Source organism: Brassica napus, unplaced genomic scaffold (assembly GCF_020379485.1).
Source record: "Brassica napus cultivar Da-Ae unplaced genomic scaffold, Da-Ae ScsIHWf_2397;HRSCAF=3098, whole genome shotgun sequence".
NCBI lineage: Eukaryota > Viridiplantae > Streptophyta > Magnoliopsida > Brassicales > Brassicaceae > Brassica > Brassica napus.
In genome coordinates, this window is record NW_026015745.1 from 280,047 (window position 1) to 299,817 (window position 19,771).

At 38.0% G+C, this 19,771-nt stretch overlaps 4 protein-coding genes across 4 annotated transcripts; 3 read left to right on the forward strand and 1 right to left on the reverse strand.

Moving 5' to 3' along the window:
* Nucleotides 1–210: 210 nt before the first annotated feature.
* On the forward strand, nt 211–3,746 carry LOC106382671 (25S rRNA (cytosine-C(5))-methyltransferase NSUN5-like). Its single transcript, XM_013822710.3, has 13 exons — nt 211–484; nt 580–638; nt 953–1,003; nt 1,081–1,216; nt 1,304–1,389; nt 1,549–1,647; nt 1,869–1,922; nt 2,016–2,160; nt 2,341–2,402; nt 2,793–2,880; nt 2,962–3,039; nt 3,107–3,268; nt 3,349–3,746. Exons 1-13 carry the CDS (start codon nt 244–246, stop codon nt 3,555–3,557), a joined length of 1,470 nt encoding a protein of 489 aa, XP_013678164.2. The 5' UTR covers nt 211–243; the 3' UTR covers nt 3,558–3,746.
* A 1,039-nt stretch (nt 3,747–4,785) lies between these two features.
* On the reverse strand, nt 4,786–6,705 carry LOC106382669 (PHD finger protein ALFIN-LIKE 4). Its single transcript, XM_013822709.3, has 5 exons — nt 6,478–6,705; nt 6,345–6,377; nt 5,598–5,826; nt 5,383–5,518; nt 4,786–5,310 (listed from the first exon to the last, which is right to left on the reverse strand). Exons 1-5 carry the CDS (start codon nt 6,572–6,574, stop codon nt 5,041–5,043), a joined length of 765 nt encoding a protein of 254 aa, XP_013678163.1. The 5' UTR covers nt 6,575–6,705; the 3' UTR covers nt 4,786–5,040.
* A 5,024-nt stretch (nt 6,706–11,729) lies between these two features.
* On the forward strand, nt 11,730–15,265 carry LOC106382668 (elongation factor 2-like). Its single transcript, XM_048773394.1, has 4 exons — nt 11,730–11,902; nt 12,256–12,296; nt 12,380–12,467; nt 12,579–15,265. The coding sequence occupies exons 2-4, from the start codon at nt 12,294–12,296 to the stop codon at nt 15,017–15,019; spliced, it is 2,532 nt and encodes an 843-aa protein (XP_048629351.1). The 5' UTR covers nt 11,730–11,902; nt 12,256–12,293; the 3' UTR covers nt 15,020–15,265.
* A 1,325-nt stretch (nt 15,266–16,590) lies between these two features.
* Nucleotides 16,591–18,723, forward strand: LOC125600806. Its single transcript, XM_048773395.1, has 6 exons — nt 16,591–16,835; nt 16,906–17,032; nt 17,115–17,287; nt 17,617–17,896; nt 18,161–18,327; nt 18,413–18,723. The coding sequence occupies exons 1-6, from the start codon at nt 16,691–16,693 to the stop codon at nt 18,574–18,576; spliced, it is 1,056 nt and encodes a 351-aa protein (XP_048629352.1). The 5' UTR covers nt 16,591–16,690; the 3' UTR covers nt 18,577–18,723.
* The last annotated feature ends 1,048 nt before the right edge of the window (nt 18,724–19,771 follow it).

Below are 19,771 nucleotides of genomic sequence, written 5' to 3' on the forward strand. Positions count from 1 at the left end.
ATAATTCACCTAGGCACTAGTCCTATTTAAATCTCTGACTACTGTCTACGGACTTTTTAAACACTGAATAATAAGTTCATTTCAAACTGATTAAAAAAAAAAAGAGTAGGAATAATTAGTTCTACACAATTCTCATGTAAACCACTGCGGTATAATTTTGGTCCGGTTTACTTAAACCGTTGCATTTAAAGAGCTAACCTGAAGCAGAGGTTTTAGAGAACTTCAAACCTGAGGGTTAATAACATGGCGCGTCACAAATCAAACGCGCCGCCGAAACTCACACAACAGCCGCGGAAGCCACAACAATCCTCCGGCGCCGAGAGATCAGCTTTATACGCCAGAAGAGAAGCGGCCAAAGTCCTCCACACCGTTCTCCGAGGCGACGCGGAGCGCCGAGCCGTCGCGTCGATAAAGTCACTCGTCTTCAGCCCTTCCGTACGCAACAAACGCGGCACCTTCGCTCTCGTCTGCGAGACGCTAAAGTGTAAGTCTCAGAGAAGCTCATAGCTCAATGCCCAAACAGTCAAAATCGAATTTTGAAGCTTCGTGTATGTTGAACTAGCTTTGTCTTGTATGCAGATCTTGATGTGATAAAGGATGTTCTTGAAATCGCTAACGTGTTGAATAGCAAATGGAAGGTAATGTGTAGGTTAATAAAACCAATTTATGCTATTCAAATCGGTTTAAATCGTTTAAATTCGGTTTAAATTAGTTTAAATTGGTCTAAATTTGTTTAACGAAATCCATAAATTTGTCCATTTTTTTTGTATATCTAATTATTTTTCAAAAATATTTAATATAATCGTGAAATATATATAAATTATATCAATATTAATTGACGATATGCTTAGCTAAAGCTTCTAAAAATCCGCCTAGTAGCTAATCCTCTGTAAAGCTAACGGTTTTTTGAACATTGTGTAAATGCTTAGTTTTGTTTTTTTTTTGTTTGTAGAGGCAAGAGCCATTGGTCTACATCATTTGCTATGATATCCTTTTCGGCAAGGTAATACCTTTTTGAGAGCTTCTATACAGTCTAGTTCTATGTTTTGGTTTTCTCAGTGGAGCTTCTTTTGATTGCAGGAGACTCCATCGATTGGTGATGCTGAGAAGTTTCTCATGCGGCGTAAAGATGCTCTGTTGTCAGGTTTAGCCACGCTTTTAGTGAGGAAGAAAGTTAAAAGCGTTGAAGAGTTGCTGGATCTTTCTCAGCTTAATGGTATATGATACACTAGCATCAACGTGTTACCTGTTTTTGTCTTTTGCGTGTTTTATTCTGTTTATTGATTTGGATAATTGGATGCAGGTCATATAAAGCAACGTTATGTTCGTGTAAATACACTTAAGATGGATGTAGATTCAGCAGTGAAGGAGCTGGAGAAACTGTATAAGGTACGTACCAGGTTATTAATTAACCTTGCAGAGTGTTAGTGTGCTAGAGGTCTGTTTGTTTAGGCCGTACAGGATGAGTTAAAGCATAAGAAGGAAGGTGTTAGATTCAGTGATTGTGAGAAGGAGCTCACATTTTTTTTCTTTTCAATGTGAAAATAGGTGCAGAAGGATGAGACAGTTCCTGACTTGTTGGTGATGCCACCTGGCAGCGATTTGCATGCTCATCCTTTGGTTACGAACGGGCGTATATTTTTGCAGGTAAACAGTGAAAGATCGTTGTAAATCTCTGTTTAATATATAGCAGTGTCCTAAGCGAAACGATTTATCTACACCGACTTTTGAAGAAATCGGTATTGGCATTTGAAAAAACTGGTCTAGGCACCTGCCTAATCAATAATTTCATATAAAACGATTAACGGCCACCTAGAACATTGATATATAGTTTAAGTTGCTGATTTATTTATTTCTTTGAATGATAGGGAAAGGGAAGTTCAATGGTAGCAGCAGCACTGCAGCCAGAAGCAGGATGGGAGGTAGACCAAAGTTCTTACCCACATTTTCCATTTGGTGATTGTCAATACACTTGTTGTATCTTACCATGCTAAAATTTTACCTTGTTTGTGAAGGTTATTGATGCCTGTTCAGCTCCAGGTAACAAAACTGTTCATCTTGCTTCTCTTATGAAAGGACAAGGAAAAATCATAGCATGCGAGCTAAATGAAGAACGAGTAAAGCGTTTAGAACAGACTGTAAAGCTGTCTGGTGCTACCAGTATCCTTCTCTTGCCTTCTTTTAGCGTATACAATACTACCCTTTTCGCTTCTGTTGGATAGTTTTGTTCCTAGTGAGTTAAATAACATGGAATTAAAAAAACAGATCTGATTAGCTAAACGCCTCTCAAATCTCAAGGCATGTCTGTCCATGAATGCTTTGCTTAACCACAAGTTGTAGATATTGAAGTCTTTCATGGTGATTTTCTGAGTCTAAATCCGGCAGATCCTTCTTTTGCAAAGGTAAAGCATTACTTACTTGCAGTATTCTAGAAACCGGTCTAGGAGGCCCTTAAACATTCACCTAGTCGGCAAATCGGATATAGAGATTTTTAGACCGATTTTTTTAATTGTCCGCCTGATCAATAATCTCATATAAAACATCTAACTACCGGTTAACGATTTCTTGAACATTGCTTAATTATGTGGCATGGTTATCTATTTTAAAATCATTTCTTGATCTTAGATCTTGCAATTAGGAAAAATGTTGTCTGCGTTCAGTTTCTTCATTTTCTTCTGTTTTGATAGTGTAACGTGTAGAAAGTCACTCTCTGAAATGAACAATAGTAACCATTTAAACTTATTGTCTAGAGTCCAGTTACTCCTGTAATAACGTGTGGCTGATTATCGCAGGTTCGAGCTATATTGTTGGATCCTTCTTGCTCTGGCTCTGGAACCGTTACAGATCGTCTGGACCATCTCCTTCCTTCTCATTCAGCAGGTTTCAACTGATTCTTCTGTGTGTGTATGTGTGGTGTTATGTTACATGATGACTGAACCTTTAAGACACTTCTCCATGTAGATAACACGAACTATGACTCCATAAGACTCCACAAACTCGCTGTTTTCCAGAAGAAGACTCTTGCTCATGCACTCTCCTGTGAGTTTACATACTTCTCTCATGTATGTTGAATTAGTACTCATCTCATGCCTATATGCACTTGTAGTTCCACAGGTTGAGAGAGTAGTATACAGCACATGCTCCATCCACCAGATAGAAAACGAAGATGTGGTCTCATCTGTATTACCTCTGGCTTCATCCTTAGGCTTCAAACTCGCTACCCCTTTTCCTCAGTGGCAGCGTCGCGGTCTCCCTGTATTTGCAGGATGTAAGTATCATCTCCCTTTCAACTCACCTGATTGGCTCTGGTTTCTCTAACAAGTTGATCATGTTGGCTTTGGCTTGCAGCTGAGCATTTACTCAGGATGGATCCGGTGGAGGATAAAGAAGGGTTCTTCATCGCTTTGTTCACCAAGACAAACAACCTTGATAAACCAAAAGCGTCTGAGCTTCCAGAAGGAGAATGTAGAGGAAGACGCAAAAGGTTTTATCCATTTCTTTGGCCCAAAGTGTTCTTCAGAGCTTGGAATGGGAGGTTGCACGGGTCCAGGAGGTGAAACTCCATATTAAGTACCAACTCAGAAGACCAAGTCCCTTTTTTCAAAGAATGAAGAAACTTTTTTTTTGTAAACGGAACATCATTTTATACACTAGTCGTCAATCAAACACTCCATTCACCTCTTTCTTAGCTCACTGTGATCTTCATTGAATATTGAGTATTGAGGTCAACCTCTTTAGGTCGCTTATGAGCATTTTGTCTACATAAAAGTTCATGTTGGAATCTAGATTGGTTAAGTAAAAAGTTATGAGTTTAGGTGCTTTGATGAGAGAGGGGGGAAGAGTAACATCATCTTCTCAGGTACATATAGGCATGGGCGTCCGGGTTTGGGGTACTTTGGGTATTTTAGTATTGGGATTTAGAATCCGTTTGAATTGTTTTACATATTGGATTGGGTTTAGATATTTTTAATCCGAGTTCGGTTATTTCGGGTCAGGTTTGGATATTTAGGTTTTGAAAAAAGTTCAAATTCTTCATTGCTCAATGTTGAATTTACCGTTAACTTAACTAATTTTCTATTATTTAATAAATTTGACGATTAACAGATTTAGAGATAAAATTTCAAAAATAGAAAGACGCTAATTTGATTATGTTTTGAGATTTTAGATCATCTTTGTTATGCATGAAAAAAGAAGTTTGACATGTATTTTAAATGAATAGCAAATCACTTTGTCCGCAATTATATGTATGTTATTTGATCTTGAACCATACGCAACATCAATATAAATAGTTTAAATAATACGAGAGAATTAAACTAGGAGTATAGTATTAAGTATACATATGTTTGTTATCTTCGGATACTTCTAATTCGGATTTAGATTCGGATATACAATTTCTACTAACCCAATATTCGTTTAGCTATTTTGCTACTTCATTTCGAATAGAGTTTTTAGCTTCGGGTTCAGGTAGAGTATCATCAGGTAAAATACCCATGCCTAGGTACATATATGCCTAAGGAAGTAGCTTAGCAAATGCTTTGATAAATCAAGGTTTTTCTTCCTCGGCGCTGCTCTCTTCTCCGATGTATCCACCTCTCTTTACCCTATCATAGTCCTCAAAACAAGGAAACAAGTGTCTACGAAGACCTTTGGGACATCTTTGCTTGGAAGTTGGAAGCATCCTGGCTCGCAACAACAGTGATCACAACCTAAGAATCCTTGAAGCGCCTAGCCACAATTCCTAGTCTTGAGTTTTTATGTTTCCTTTGTTAAAATGAAGAAACGTAATGGATAACATGACATTTTGATTGAGTTTAAAAATGTTTTCCTCTCTAAAAGACAACACATAAACAGAGAGTAAGGATGAAACCCCACTTGTATAAATGATAAATAAATGTCTTCCTAAGAAGGCAGAAAAGAAGAGGCTAACTTACGCCTAAGATAACCAAATGAGATGAGGTCTTTTACCAACAAATAAAAATCTAACCAAAACAGTTAGAAGGCTGTTCATCAAATACACAGAGGCGGCAGTTAAAAATCAATTTAGGACCGACCCCTCTTGTTGTTGCTGCAAGATGGGCACTTATACTGCTTGATGTGCTCAGCCCTGGCCGGCGTTATCTTCACGCACTTCCCATGGAACCAATTCTCACACATGTCACAGCAGATCCAGAACTCATCACGTGCATAGGTCTCACCACATGCCCCACACGCTGTATCACCTTCCTCATCATCATCATCATTCTCCTCTTCCTCCTCCTCTTCCTCTTTGGGCGCTGGCTTTGCGATGGGCCGAGCCTCTGATCCTCCTCGCTGTAAAGGGACAAAGGTTTTAGTTAGATGGACAATACAAGTGTTCATGCCATTAAAAAAAAAACACTTTACCTTGGAGTTTGATTTGGATCTGTTGCTGCTGTTGTTGGAAACAGAGTATTTCTCCTTTGACAGTTTCCTAGCAAGAAAGTCAGTCACAACCTCGAAAACCGTTGGCAGGTCGTTCACCATATTGAAGAGGCGTTTCCTGCAACAAAAAGGTTGGAAAAAAACATCAATCACACTACAAGAACATAGAGAGACGAAGATAAGAAGAGAGACATTACCTATCAGCTTTGTCAAAGCCAAACCTGGCTCCGAAAAAGAAAGCAACTGCCATAAGCCATGCGTCACTGTGGACAGCGACGAGGGACAGCCAGTCCTTCTCCAGCATCCCGTTTCGGGCGAAGTTGATACCCAAAACAGGCTCTGGGAGCTCAGGGGGAACCTCTTCAGCTGGTAGATTCACTTCCCAGTCCTCACTAGGGAGCCCATAAAGGCACAAGTTCTCCTTCTCTATAATCCCACAAAGCAAAAAATTAAGGACAAGCCATTACATCTCTAAACATGAAAGATCTATAAAATTAAGGACAAGCCATTATCATTTTTTAAAACATTTATGATGTCACAAATTAAAAATCTCATACAAGAGCATCAAAAACACCAAATCTAAAGCACAATCAAAAATCATTGATCAAAATCAAAAGCAATGATCAAACACTAAGAACAACAAACAGAATCAAAGAGCAGTCTCTGTTCTCTCTCCCCTGTTTCTATACAACTCAAAAACATCTCTATTACAACCACAATGGTGAACCCACAAGACAAACTATAAGGTAACCCAAATCATGAAATCACAGAAAGGAACAAACTTTTTCTTGTTTCAATTGAGTCAAGTCAAATAAAAATCAACACTTTACTAAAAAACAGAGAAGAGAAACCATCAAAACAAACCACAACAAAGACAATTCAATACTTTGAAAAAACAGAGACTTTCCATCGTCGGAGATCAAATCTATGAAGGGAACACTCACCGGGATCACAAAGGCGGTGGAACTCATGAACATCTGCGAGAAAACCAAATAAATATTTTTTTGAGAAAACAGAGGAGAAAAAAAAAAGACAAAACAAAGGGAAAGTAAAGTGTTGATGAAACCAATGTTTTACCGGTGGTTAAAGCCTTAATCATGCCATTCCTACGCCCATTATAATCTCTGAAAACCTCCTCCACAGTGCGTGGGTTGTACGCGCCATCTCTGTTCATAATTCTTACAGAACAGCTTGTGCTCTTCACCGAGAGAAGAAGAAGACAGAAGACAGAAGCCTTTGACTTGGCTCTGAAAATTGTGTTGCGAGAATGAGGGGACCCAGAGGACGATGAAGCGGATTAAATAAGATGAGGAGTCCGCAGATGAGAGGACGAATCTGATGTGGGAGCAAGCACGATAGGCGTTACACTACAAACCTGTAAAGTCTTGACGCGTGGCTTTGCTGATTTGTTTTAAGGCATTGACTGACAGCCGGCGGTGTCTCCGGCGCCTCACGGTTGTGTTTTAAGCGCTTTTCGGGTCCGAACGGTAACACACGAAACAACTGCCGTACAGTTTTAATAGTAACAAAACGTATATAGAAGTTTTTATTACTGTTAGCTACAATGCAATGCGGTTTTAGTCGTTACCGTTTTGAAATCGATTACTTCACTATATATCGCTATCTAGTTAAAACAAAATTTGATCGTAGTCGAGTAGAAAACATTCCTAATGGTAGTGTGTTTTCTGTGTTTTATCTTTTGTGTTTGGAGATGTTCTATTAGATTATCGAAATCTTGTGTTCTTTCGCGCCAATTTTTTTATGGTAATGTACAGTTTCATAACGGTTTTTGTTTTGTTTTTAGTAATTTCCTTTTTTCTTTTAAAATAGTAGTTAACGAAAAGTTTGAAATTCAAATAGCTTTCGCGCCAAGTTTTATTTGTTGACGAAACAATATTTCCAACTGCCGTTTTTCCAACAAAGTACTATTTAACAAATTGTGTTGGTTAATATGGTATTTGAAAGATATATTCGACCATTAAATAACAGTTTCTTAATTTATTTTATCAAAATCCTATGTTCATTTGCGTTTACAAGATGGAAGAATAACAAGTTTAACTGTTAAATTAGTCTATTTATTAGTTTCAAATTTTGTTCACGAAAATTACTTAAGATTCTTATAATTTTTTCTATTTCAAAAAATAAAATAAAATCTCACTATATTACTAATAAAAATTGTAAGGGATGTCAATTAGTTAAATAAATTTGACATGTATTCAATATTTAAATTGATATATTTATTAATTTTAAACAAAATGTAACTTTTATTTGGTAGATCTTGATTTTTTTCTTTAATAGTTTTTTCTCAAAATGCTTATTTTTCTTTATTATTATTATCCAGTTTTAAATATATATATACATATATAAATATAAATGTTTATCTTCACACATATAAATGTTTCTTTTCACATTGAAAACAAATCTCACTTACCAATTCATTTTTGACATATGCTTATTGTTTAGTATGTTACTTTAAAAATAAATATAAATTTCCTTTGGGAAAATTATTTCTTTTTAATTATAAATTTTGTTAAAAGAAAAATATACTTCTTTTTATTTGTTCTTTTCCTAAAAATGCATAAGCTTTACATATTATTGAAAGCAAATCTCAATTACCATACTTACATCTAAGTATCTAACTAAGAAGTAAAACAAAAATAGCAAAAAGAAAAAAAAAAGTAATAGTAAACAAATATCTTTTATAAATATGATAAATTTATGATTCAGTCATAAAAAATTTGGGAGTGTTTTATCAGGAAATAAATCAATGTGATACTTACCTTCAATACATGATATTTTTCCTTATAAACAAGATAAAACAGAATAACAGAAAATGGGATAGAATATTCTCAAGATCTATACTATTATTTGCGAAATGATTTTTCGCATCTGATCGCTCAGTTTAAAATTTAGAATAGCTACTATCGTTTATACCCTTTGAATAATTATATAATTAATTTGGTATCTAGGTACCATCCCTGAAAGAAAGCCATAGAAACATGTGTTTTCGATCATGTTTACAGTAAGTAGAATTTTGGGGTTTCATTTACCAAAATCCCTTGTATCTTTGTTGGTAAATGACTCTGAAATATTTAGAGGTGTAGGGCTTGAATTTGTTAGTACTTTTTCAGCCACTCATTTTCCTTTATAGTTTTTGGGTTTCCGACCCAAAATATTTTAGAGATGGGTCTGCTAATGATAATAAAGGAATCACGTCAAAGTCAGAAGCTTGTTATTAGGACTGGATTGCGGGTCAAATCCGCCCCGCTGACCTGCAGGTTTCAAATGTTTTTTTTGTCAAAATATCCGATCTGCACAATCTGCAAACAAATATATTTATACCCGCACCTGCCCCGTTTAATTCTACGGGTAACCCGCGGGACCCACGGGTTATATATATATTTTAAAAATAATTATTTAATTTTGAGAAATTAGGACGTCTACCAACGACTTATACGATATTTAACATTCTACCAAAAGACACCTTTCCGGTCACTGTTTATATTTTTCTTAGACGCTGCTACCCCTATATCGTCTCATTCGGCATGAGAATGCAAAACCTAGATAAAAGATACGAAGTACTTAACTCTGGATTTTGTCAGTCCTTAATGCTAAAGCGATACTAGTAGATTTAGTAAATCTTCCTCTTCTCCAATAGTATCTCCAATTTCCGAAAGATATCTCATTCTCCGACTACTATCTTCTCTCTTCTCAATATCATTGAAATCCAGAACCAAACCCTAGTTTCTGCAAATCCAGTCATCAAATGGAAGGAGACGAACACTCAACTGCACCTCTCCGCATTCCGGACCAGATTTTTGCAGTAGGCCATGAACCAGTCGGAGTTAGGGTAATGTCATACCACAAACCCTATGTCATTAGGCAAATACTCAACGCTCTCGATCCCGAAGAACTAGATACCATCAGAAGCTCGCCATTTGGAAAGCTTGTTGAGATCGGTGAAAATCCCTCTTTCGAGATAAGATGTCTTTCTTGCTACAACGTGTTTACATTTTGTTCTTTTTATCGCTCTTTCTAGCCTTCATGTTTAAAAAAAAAATATTTTTAATTCATTAATTAGCGTAAACCTAATTCGCTTTTTTTCTATTATACTTAGATTAAATTAATGAGCATATAACTTGTATATATACTACTTTTGAGTTCATTTGTATACTTAAAAGTTTTTGTCGTTAAAGTTAAGTAACGTTTCTTACATAACTGTTCGGTGTAGAAAACAAGAATATGCTACGGTTGAATGACATACACTTGGAAGCTTTCAGTCTCCATAATTACTGAAGAAACCACGTAGATTTAAAGAAGAGGCCGTTGGCTAGAATACAATATGTTTTCTCCTTTTACGCTTTAATGTGGTTTCATTTTCGTAATTATATTATGTGGGCAAGGGACCCGATGAATATATGAAAGAAAACAAAAAAGAATTTTGGTGGTTTCTGCAAAATCTGTGCATCGATGTATGCTAAATTTAATGGGAAAAGGCGTTTAAACTGTCTCTCTTTTGCTTGCCGGTGGATTATGCCGTGGCTCTGACGGAAAATGTGAGAATGGCCTGTCTATAACATTGACGGGTTTTGGCTTTCTCGCTTCCTTTATGAGATAAGGCTACACACGTATATAACATACATATGTATATGAAAATTTGAAATCCAAAATAGACCCTCAAGCATATATCTGATAGATATGGCGTGGTCCACACTGACCTTATTATTAACATGCATAAAGTCTAAGACCTAACTTGCTCCCACACAAATTAAAGATCAAAATTAGTACTTCTACGTTAATTAATCAAAGGAATTTAAACTTAATTAGATACCTATCCTCGGACTAATCAGAAAGTCTCTCTCTCTCTCTCTCTCTCTCTCTCTCTCTCTCTCTCTCTCTCTCTCTCTCTCTCTCTCTCTCTCTCTCTCTCTCTCTCTCTCTCTCTCTCCCCACACGAGGATGGCTTCTCGAGCAATGTAAAACTCATCAAGCACCCCAATGTGATCCGTATGCTTGAGGTTCTTAATAGTTTCCCTTCTTCTTTTACTCTTTGCTTCAATGTTTAGAAATCTATTAGCTTTGTTGCACGTTCTAGTAGATTCGTACAAACAATCAAAGATTCTTTGAATTTATGGGAACATAAGTGATCCGCATGTTTGAGGTTTTGATCTGACTTGCTTTCATGCTTAGAATCTATAAGATTTGTTGTCCTAGATTCATACAAATAATCTTGAGGTTCCTTTGAAGTTTATGGGAAGATAAGTGTTCCTTGGCCAATTTACATATATAGTAATAGTATTTTGTGGCCAGCAAAACTAAGATCTACATTTTTTTTTGGAATTCGTTATTGGTAGAGAGCTCTTCGATAAAATTGTAAGCTTTTCTCAGTTTTATCATCGAAGATGGTTTTGAAGAATTATAAGGACTTGATTCTATGTATCTAGGCAAGCAAGGGGAGGTTGAAGGAAGATAGGGAGAGGATCTACTTCCAACAGCTTATTAACGCTGTTGACTATTGCCATAGCAGATGGGTTTATCATAGAGACGTTAAGATTAACCTCAGCCTCTTAACTCGGGTTCTTTGCTTCGGGTAAAAAGTAATTTTTAGGTTACTTTAGATTTTAACTAAGAAAAACCAAGAACTGTCTCTTAAATAAGAGTTATAAGAGCCGTCTCTTACCCAAAAATGTAAAAAAAAATGTCAAATCATGAATTAAGAACCTCAGCTAAGAAACCAGAGTTAATCATGCCTTAAGAACATCCCCATTAGTGAACTTATGGGGGTTATACAGATTCTCAAAAAAAAAATATTAAAATAATATATAGTGATGAACCTGCCTCTCTCCAGTTCTCTCCAGTGAACCTGCTTCCGGCGAGTTCATCACTGTTTCGCGGACCCACGACATGTGGCGGTCCGCGATTAGTTTGATTTTTTTTTTTAATCAAACATAAAAAATTATAATAAAAATTATAAACTTGAACTTCAAGAAGGAGTTCACTAACGGGGATGCTTGTGGCTTTGTATAGGAGTCTTGTGAATGAATCGATTGGCATTGTGATTCAATGTGTTTAATCTACTTCCACCTCATGGTTGCAGCCTGAAAATTAATCCATGTCATCTTCTCATATTAATCAACATAAAATTGTATGAGTTCAACCGTTGAATAAAACTTTTCAACATACCATTATGGAGTGAAATATGGAGTTGAGTTGGAGTATTCCTTACTCCATATTCACTTTTACTCTATTTTAGAGGAAAAAATAGAGTAGGGATGGAGATGTGCTAAGTAATAGTATAAACTTTTAATACTGCAAAGTTCCATACAAAACTAAACAAAAATTCTTCAAAACCAAATTTTAAAACGAACTATTGGGCCAAAACTTTTATTGGGCCACAAAGGGTCGCGAAAAAGCAGGGGAAACCCTAGGCATATATCAATCGCCTCCTCTCCAGCTCCTCTCTCTCACAAGCTCTTCTCTCTCTCTCCCCTTCCCCTCCAAGGTCAGAGTCCGTTTCTTTGTTACGATGATTGTTTTCTCCGATTGTCGTCGATCTTTAATTGTTGTATTGAATCTGCTTAGTTTTTAGCTGTTAGATGTTTATATGATCAGTGTACTGTTTCCCTATGGTCTTTGTTGTTATTTTATTTTTATTTTTTTGGTAATCGATCTGTCTCGTTTCTTTAGATCTGATCATAGAAACGTTTAATGATGATAGGATCCGTATAAATACCATTTGATTATGAGCTGTTACTTGTCTGTTAGCTCAAGATTATTTTGGTCTTAAAATGTTTTTGGAATCGTTTCATAATCAGTTGCCTAATTTATTCTTAATATTGTTTCTGTGATTTGCAGACATATCGTACGGTGTCTACAAATCAGAGTTTGTCAAAATGGTAAGCCTTTACTTGTTCATATCTTTACTTTTTTCTTTTTGTTGTTGATTATAACCCTTTTCTTTTTTTTAATTAACTTGTAGGTGAAGTTTACATCCGATGAGCTTCGTCGGATCATGGATTACAAACACAACATCCGTAACATGTCCGTTATTGCCCATGTCGACCATGGTACTTACTGTCTTTTTTTTTTCATACAATTATTATTATTATTTTTTTTTTTTACTTAAAATTTTTTTTACTAGTACTCGGTTCTCTTATGCTTTTTGTGATTGACGACAGGTAAATCCACCCTCACTGACTCCTTGGTTGCTGCTGCTGGTATCATTGCTCAAGAAGTTGCTGGTGACGTCCGTATGACTGATACTCGTGCTGACGAGGCTGAACGTGGTATCACTATCAAGTCAACGGGTATCTCTCTCTACTACGAGATGACCGATGCTTCCTTGAAGAGCTTCACTGGCGCCAGAGATGGGAACGAGTATCTTATCAACCTCATTGACTCTCCTGGCCACGTTGACTTCTCCTCTGAGGTCACTGCTGCTCTCCGTATCACCGATGGTGCCCTTGTTGTCGTCGACTGTATTGAGGGTGTGTGTGTTCAGACTGAGACTGTGCTTCGTCAGGCTCTTGGTGAGAGGATTAGGCCCGTGCTGACTGTGAACAAGATGGACAGGTGTTTCCTTGAGCTTCAGGTTGACGGTGAGGAGGCTTACCAGACGTTCCAGAGGGTTATTGAGAACGCTAATGTGATCATGGCGACGTATGAGGATCCTCTCCTTGGTGATGTTCAGGTTTACCCTGAGAAGGGAACTGTCGCCTTCTCTGCTGGTCTCCATGGATGGGCCTTCACGCTGACCAACTTTGCGAAGATGTATGCTTCTAAGTTTGGTGTGGACGAGACTAAGATGATGGAGAGGCTGTGGGGTGAGAATTTCTTTGACCCTGCTACAAGGAAGTGGAGCGGCAAGAACACTGGGTCCGCTACTTGCAAGCGTGGGTTTGTGCAGTTCTGTTATGAGCCCATCAAGCAGATCATTGCCACTTGCATGAATGACCAGAAGGATAAGTTGTGGCCTATGTTGCAGAAGCTTGGTGTGCAGATGAAGTCTGATGAGAAGGAGCTCATGGGTAAGCCTTTGATGAAGCGTGTCATGCAGACTTGGCTCCCTGCAAGTACTGCGTTGCTTGAGATGATGATCTTTCACCTTCCGTCGCCCCACACTGCACAGAGGTACCGTGTTGAGAATCTCTATGAAGGTCCTCTCGATGATCAGTACGCCACTGCCATCAGAAACTGTGATCCTAATGGCCCTCTCATGCTCTATGTTTCTAAGATGATTCCTGCCTCAGACAAGGGGAGATTCTTTGCTTTTGGTCGTGTCTTCTCTGGAAAGGTGTCCACCGGTATGAAGGTCAGAATCATGGGTCCCAACTTTGTTCCTGGTGAGAAGAAGGATCTTTACGTCAAGAGTGTTCAGAGGACTGTCATCTGGATGGGTAAGAGGCAAGAGACTGTTGAGGATGTTCCCTGTGGTAACACCGTTGCTATGGTTGGTCTTGATCAGTTTATCACCAAGAATGCTACGCTGACGAATGAGAAAGAAGTCGATGCTCATCCTATCCGTGCGATGAAGTTCTCTGTGTCCCCTGTTGTACGTGTTGCTGTTCAGTGCAAGGTCGCTTCCGATCTTCCCAAGCTTGTTGAGGGACTTAAGAGGCTGGCCAAGTCTGATCCTATGGTTGTCTGCACAATGGAGGAGTCAGGTGAGCACATTGTTGCTGGTGCTGGAGAGCTCCATCTTGAGATTTGCTTGAAGGATCTTCAGGATGATTTCATGGGTGGTGCGGAGATTGTCAAGTCAGACCCTGTCGTCTCATTCCGTGAGACTGTTTTGGAGCGGTCTGTGCGTACCGTGATGAGCAAATCACCAAACAAGCATAACCGTTTGTACATGGAGGCTAGGCCCTTGGAGGATGGTCTTGCGGAGGCTATTGATGACGGCCGTATTGGTCCAAGAGATGATCCCAAGATACGTTCCAAGATCTTGGCTGAGGAGTTTGGTTGGGACAAGGATCTTGCAAAGAAGATATGGGCGTTTGGACCTGAAACCACAGGGCCCAACATGGTTGTTGACATGTGTAAGGGAGTTCAATACCTGAATGAAATCAAGGATTCTGTTGTTGCTGGGTTCCAGTGGGCTTCCAAGGAAGGTCCTCTTTGTGATGAGAACATGAGAGGAATCTGCTTTGAGGTTTGCGATGTGGTGCTCCACTCTGATGCTATCCACAGAGGTGGTGGTCAGGTTATCCCAACGGCGAGGAGGGTTATCTACGCTTCTCAGCTCACTGCCAAGCCCAGGCTGTTGGAGCCGGTTTACATGGTGGAGATCCAAGCACCAGAAGGAGCTCTTGGAGGAATCTACAGCGTGCTGAATCAGAAGCGTGGACACGTGTTTGAGGAGATGCAGAGGCCAGGAACACCGCTGTACAACATCAAGGCGTACTTGCCAGTCGTTGAGTCATTTGGATTCTCGAGTCAGCTTAGAGCAGCAACCTCAGGACAGGCCTTCCCTCAGTGTGTGTTTGATCATTGGGAGATGATGTCGTCTGACCCATTGGAGGTAGGATCGCAGGCTTCAACGCTGGTGGCTGACATCAGGAAGAGGAAGGGTATGAAGGAACAGATGACTCCATTGTCTGATTTCGAAGACAAGCTGTAAGCAGCAAGCAGCCAACAAGGGTCACTATGGTCAACCCTTTTCTCTCGATCTCTACTGCATTTTGTTTACTGTTTACTCTGTTTTGGTGGTTATGATATGACTTTTATCTGCGGCCACGTCCGCTTGAATGTTTTGCTTTTTTTAGTTGAGAACTGGTTTATCTCTGTGTTTACTCTTTGCACTACTACTCTCTTATTATCCTGTTTGTATTGGAACGTTGTTATAATTCGAGCTTGTTACCAGCAATGACATGAAGATATTAGGCCAGAAACAACCTAGAGCTTGTTCTCAGACAGTTCTAGTGACTCGAGCCAAGTAACGTTAGTGAAAGACATGCTGATTGATGCCCTGTGAATGAGTTAGTTGTTTGATAAGTTGAGAGCAATCAACGTCTAAATAAATCCTGGAATCTCTCCTGGCCTGGGAAGTTGTTTATGCAAGAAGAAAACCTTTTTTTATTGATGTTTCAACTTAAGGATTACATCAACCTTGTTTTATATAACCAAGGGACAAAAATCTAGAAAGAAGCTTTATGCGAGAGGTCAACCATGATCATCAGGTTGAGATATGAGAGCATGGACGGACCCTGTTTCGAACGAATAGTACGGACTTTCAAATTTAGCAATGCCTTGTGCCACAAGAAATTTTTAGTTCATTGCTTCTGTCACTTAGAAATAGTAGTAGGTGGAGCAATTCATGGGAGATCTTGGACGGCTCCCTTTGATTCTCTGTTGTTGGAAATCAAGTACTCTTTAACACATTAAAGGTCTTGAAGAATCTGGAGAATACGCTGATGTTACATCCTACAAGAGCAAGGTCTTCATGTTCTTTGGAAAGTCATCAGCGTCTGGATATAGAAATGTTTATTTAATTTTGAAATGATTGTTTCAACATTAGATCATTAAAAGTTTCAAAATATGTATACTATGCGTGTGTTCCTGTTTTTAATTTGATGTTTATTTTAACTTTTTGAAAGTATAAATTTTAGTGATCACACCACTCCTTACAAGAGAACAGTTAAAAGTATTCCTAATCACATCTTAATTTGAATGACGAAAAAAGATGCACTTATCCTCTGAATGTACTGGATGAATCCTTATAACTTTAAAATAAATTGCACTCATTCTTCTCTACATTTCCCAGTGGAGTCCAAAGGCATTTGGATTGAACGAGGGAGTCGTTATTTTTATATTGGTCTATATACAAGTTGATTAATATGAAAGTAATTTAAATCAATACATAAATTGCACTCAGTCTTCTCTACCTTCGACATCGAGTAGATCATGCAATTATTTAAGTAACGTAAAACGTTCTGCCAAAACAAATAATCATATTTTGAACATTTTCCAACCACTACTTGGTTTCAATTATTGTTGATTTAATCGTCTGCTAAATATCTAAGCTAAAATGCTGTCATCCTTTAATGCTTTCTTCAATTCTCTAGCTGCCACCATAGAAAAAAACTTTAAGGAAACCCCCACTTGTGAAGCCTAATCATTTTAAAAAATTTCAACTTTTAATTAATAAACGTGTAGAAATGTTATTTTTTTCCCATGATGAAACCACTTTCACTATTTTATATTTGTAATTAACGAGTTCAATAAGTGCCATGATGCGTCTGTCTATATAAATGTAAAGCCTTCCCAAAAGCAAAAACCAGATCACATAAAAATGGATAGTCAACAAAGGAGTTTGTGTTTCATTTCTCTAGCTTTTCTCTTCATCACTTGCTCTTCAGCTGAGTTCCTCATTCAACAGGTCACGCAAGGCAGAGGAACTGAGAACAACAGTTCTTACAGTCTCGACGCGAATCTTGGTTAGCTTCTTTGTCTGAAACCGTTTTCTTCTTTTGATTTTCTTGATGACAGATTGAAACTTACTTGTAGGAGTGACAAGAGTGTTGAGAGACGAGCGACCATCGAGTAAGATAGTGACAATAGCTGGCTACTCCGTTATTAAAGGAAGAGGCGAACCCTACGAGTCCTCTGTTTTTGAAGCTGCTGGTTACAAATGGTAAAAGATCTTTACATTCTTTTCATTTATTTAGCTTATTTATTAATTGAGATTATTTTCATGGCAAAAATAAATAAATCAGGAGAATAGTTTTGTACGTGGTTGGTAATGCTAACGATGGTGGAGCTGGCTATATATCACTTTACGTGAGAATCGAAGAGACTGAATCTCTTCCCTTTGGTTGGGAACTCAATAATGTTGATCTCAAACTCTTTGTCCACAATCCAAAGCTGAACAAGTACTTGACTGTCACAGGTATATTCATAACCGATCCTAAGATTTATGGGGCTTAAAGCAATTACACATTAAGGGTTAAATGTTTTTTTTTTTTTAAACACTAGGGGTTAAATGATTAAAACATATGTGTTGTTAATCAATTTACGGGCAGAATGATTTATACATATTAATTAATTAAATTTTGGGGGCCGATGCAAATGTTTAATCCTTATGCTCATGATCGGTCCTGGATATATTGTCATCATTCATCCTCCTTTGGATTTTCATACTTTGTTTTATACATCTATTTGGAAATTGTTAACTTGGTATAAATTAGTTTATTAACCTGAGTTGATTGTGGATCGTAGATGGGGCATTGAAGCGATTCAATGGAGTGAAAAAAGAGTCGGGATTTGGTCAATTGATTGCTCTTTCAACATTCGAGAACACCAACGAAGGGTACATTGTGCAGGACACTTGCTCTTTTGGTGCTGAGATCCTCATAGTTAAACCAGCCGAGGTACAAGAGAAAGTGACGTTCATATCAAACCCTCCAGACAATGTGTTTACTTGGAAGATACTTCGTTTCTCCAACTTGGAAGATAAATTCTACTATTCTGCTGATTTTCTCGTTGGAGACCGATACTGGTTAGTACTTGATCTCAAAGCATGCAAATGTCATTCTAATTCATGCAGTGACCAAGTGTAGTAACCAATGTTCTAAAATTGCTAGACCGATGATTAGCGCCTAGACAAGTGTTAGGTACCATCTAAACTGATTTTTTAAAAATGCTTTAGAAAAATGGTTTTATTTATGACCTATTTGTCGTAAAGGTGCAGTGTAAGCGTTGTCTATACCGATTTTTAGAACATTGGTAATAACTAGCATTCTTTTGGTTAATGTATTTTCAGGAGATTAGGGTTTAACCCGAAAGGAGATGGAGGAGGAAGACCACATGCACTTCCAATCTTCTTATTTGCTCAAGGCTTTGGGCCAAACACAGTCGCTACAAACACATGGGGAGCGGTTAATCTGCGCTTAAAGAATCAACGAAGCACCAACCATAGACAAATATATTGTAAGAAAACATAACAAAATAAAATGTTTCTCTCCAAGAGAAAAAAAGTATTAGTGAAACTAATAGTTGATGTATTTTTTTTCAGCTGCAGCTTGGTACCCTATTCGAAGCGGTTATGGCGTGGGAGTAAACAATATCATATTGCTAGCAGATTTAAACGATGCATCCAAAGGGTATTTGGTGAATGATGCTATCATCTTTGAAGCTGAAATGGTTAAGGTCTCTGTGACCAACATCGTCTCCGTTTAGTGATCTTTACTTGTTTTGTCATGGATGAAACAAACTTTATGAATAAAAGAGACGTTTGATGAATTTGTAATAAGACGAAGTTATCAATGCTTGTGCTCCATGTTTTGTTTTCTACTTTGTTATCAATGAAATGTATTTCTCTTGGTAGTTTTTATCAAAGGTCAGATGCTGGGAAAAGTTGGAGTGTTTAGTTGTATGCAGTGTTCGAAGAATCAGTGTAGCTTATCAGTGCGTAAGCGCCCAATTATGTAAACCGCGCACCACCCACCTAATCACTAGTCTCCTATTGAACGCCTCATTTAATCGATTTTTGGGATATTGGTTAATAGATAACCAGATGCCGCTTTGCGATCTCTGCCTGGGGTAAGAAACAAGCTACTAACAGCAGAATATGCATTGAGAGGCTAAAAGGGGAAGTGGAACTGCAATGTCGTACAAAACAGAGAACGACTCCCTTATCTCACACCTCAAAGGGGAACTCCTGAGAGCTTACAAGGATGAAGAAGAATTCTGGAAACAGAAGAGTAGACTAATGTGGCTTGCAGCTGGTGATAGGAATTCAGGGTATTTTCACACAATTTGTTAAGGAAAACGAGCTAGAAATCGCATTGATGTACTAGAGAACTCTGTTGGTACTGTCTTCTATGAGGAAACACACATTGTTCAGGAGATAACCTCGTATTTCCAGACAATCTTTACTTCGAACTCTAGCCCAGACCTCTCACTTGATTCATCGGCTATTGTTGAGCAAGCCATCTCCCCGTGTATCTCAGCTGAAACTAATGAACTACTGATCAAGATACCAACAGCGGAGGAGATTAGAGTGGTTATGTTCTCGATCCATCCGGAGAAAGCATCCGGACCAGATGGGTTCTCGGCATGTTTTTTCCAGTCAAACTGTCTACAGTAGGTCCTATTATCGTCAAAGAGACGCAAGAATTCTTCAGGACGGGCGTTCTCCCAGAGTAGATTAACAACACCCCCGTGAAACTTATACCGAAGGTCCAGAGCCCGAAGCTGGTATCAGAATAAAGACCCATTGCTCTTTGCAATGTGGTCTATAAGCTGATATCAAAGATCTTTGCTCTATAGTTGAAACCGAATGCCCATCACTAATACTTTTAATAAATCATAAATTATTACTTATTTTATTTTTACTTTTTTACTTTCATCATCTTCTAATTATATAATTTGG

Excerpts from the sequence above, each read along its gene's own strand:
- LOC106382668 (XM_048773394.1), top strand. Across the intron at positions 12,468-12,578 it reads TATTGCCCATGTCGACCATG|GTAAATCCACCCTCACTGAC; the intron begins GTACTTACTGTC and ends GATTGACGACAG.
- LOC125600806 (XM_048773395.1), top strand. The coding sequence starts at position 16,691 with ATGGATAGTCAACAAAGGAGTTTGTGTTTCATTTCTCTAGCTTTTCTC. Across the intron at positions 17,033-17,114 it reads GAAGCTGCTGGTTACAAATG|GAGAATAGTTTTGTACGTGG; the intron begins GTAAAAGATCTT and ends TAAATAAATCAG. Across the intron at positions 17,288-17,616 it reads CAAGTACTTGACTGTCACAG|ATGGGGCATTGAAGCGATTC; the intron begins GTATATTCATAA and ends TGTGGATCGTAG.
- LOC106382669 (XM_013822709.3), bottom strand. The coding sequence starts at position 6,574 with ATGAACAGAGATGGCGCGTACAACCCACGCACTGTGGAGGAGGTTTTC. Across the intron at positions 5,519-5,597 it reads GGCTTTGACAAAGCTGATAG|GAAACGCCTCTTCAATATGG; the intron begins GTAATGTCTCTC and ends TTTTTGTTGCAG. Across the intron at positions 5,311-5,382 it reads GATCCAAATCAAACTCCAAG|CGAGGAGGATCAGAGGCTCG; the intron begins GTAAAGTGTTTT and ends GTCCCTTTACAG.
- LOC106382671 (XM_013822710.3), top strand. The coding sequence starts at position 244 with ATGGCGCGTCACAAATCAAACGCGCCGCCGAAACTCACACAACAGCCG. Across the intron at positions 639-952 it reads TGTTGAATAGCAAATGGAAG|AGGCAAGAGCCATTGGTCTA; the intron begins GTAATGTGTAGG and ends TTTTGTTTGTAG. Across the intron at positions 2,403-2,792 it reads CAGATCCTTCTTTTGCAAAG|GTTCGAGCTATATTGTTGGA; the intron begins GTAAAGCATTAC and ends TGATTATCGCAG.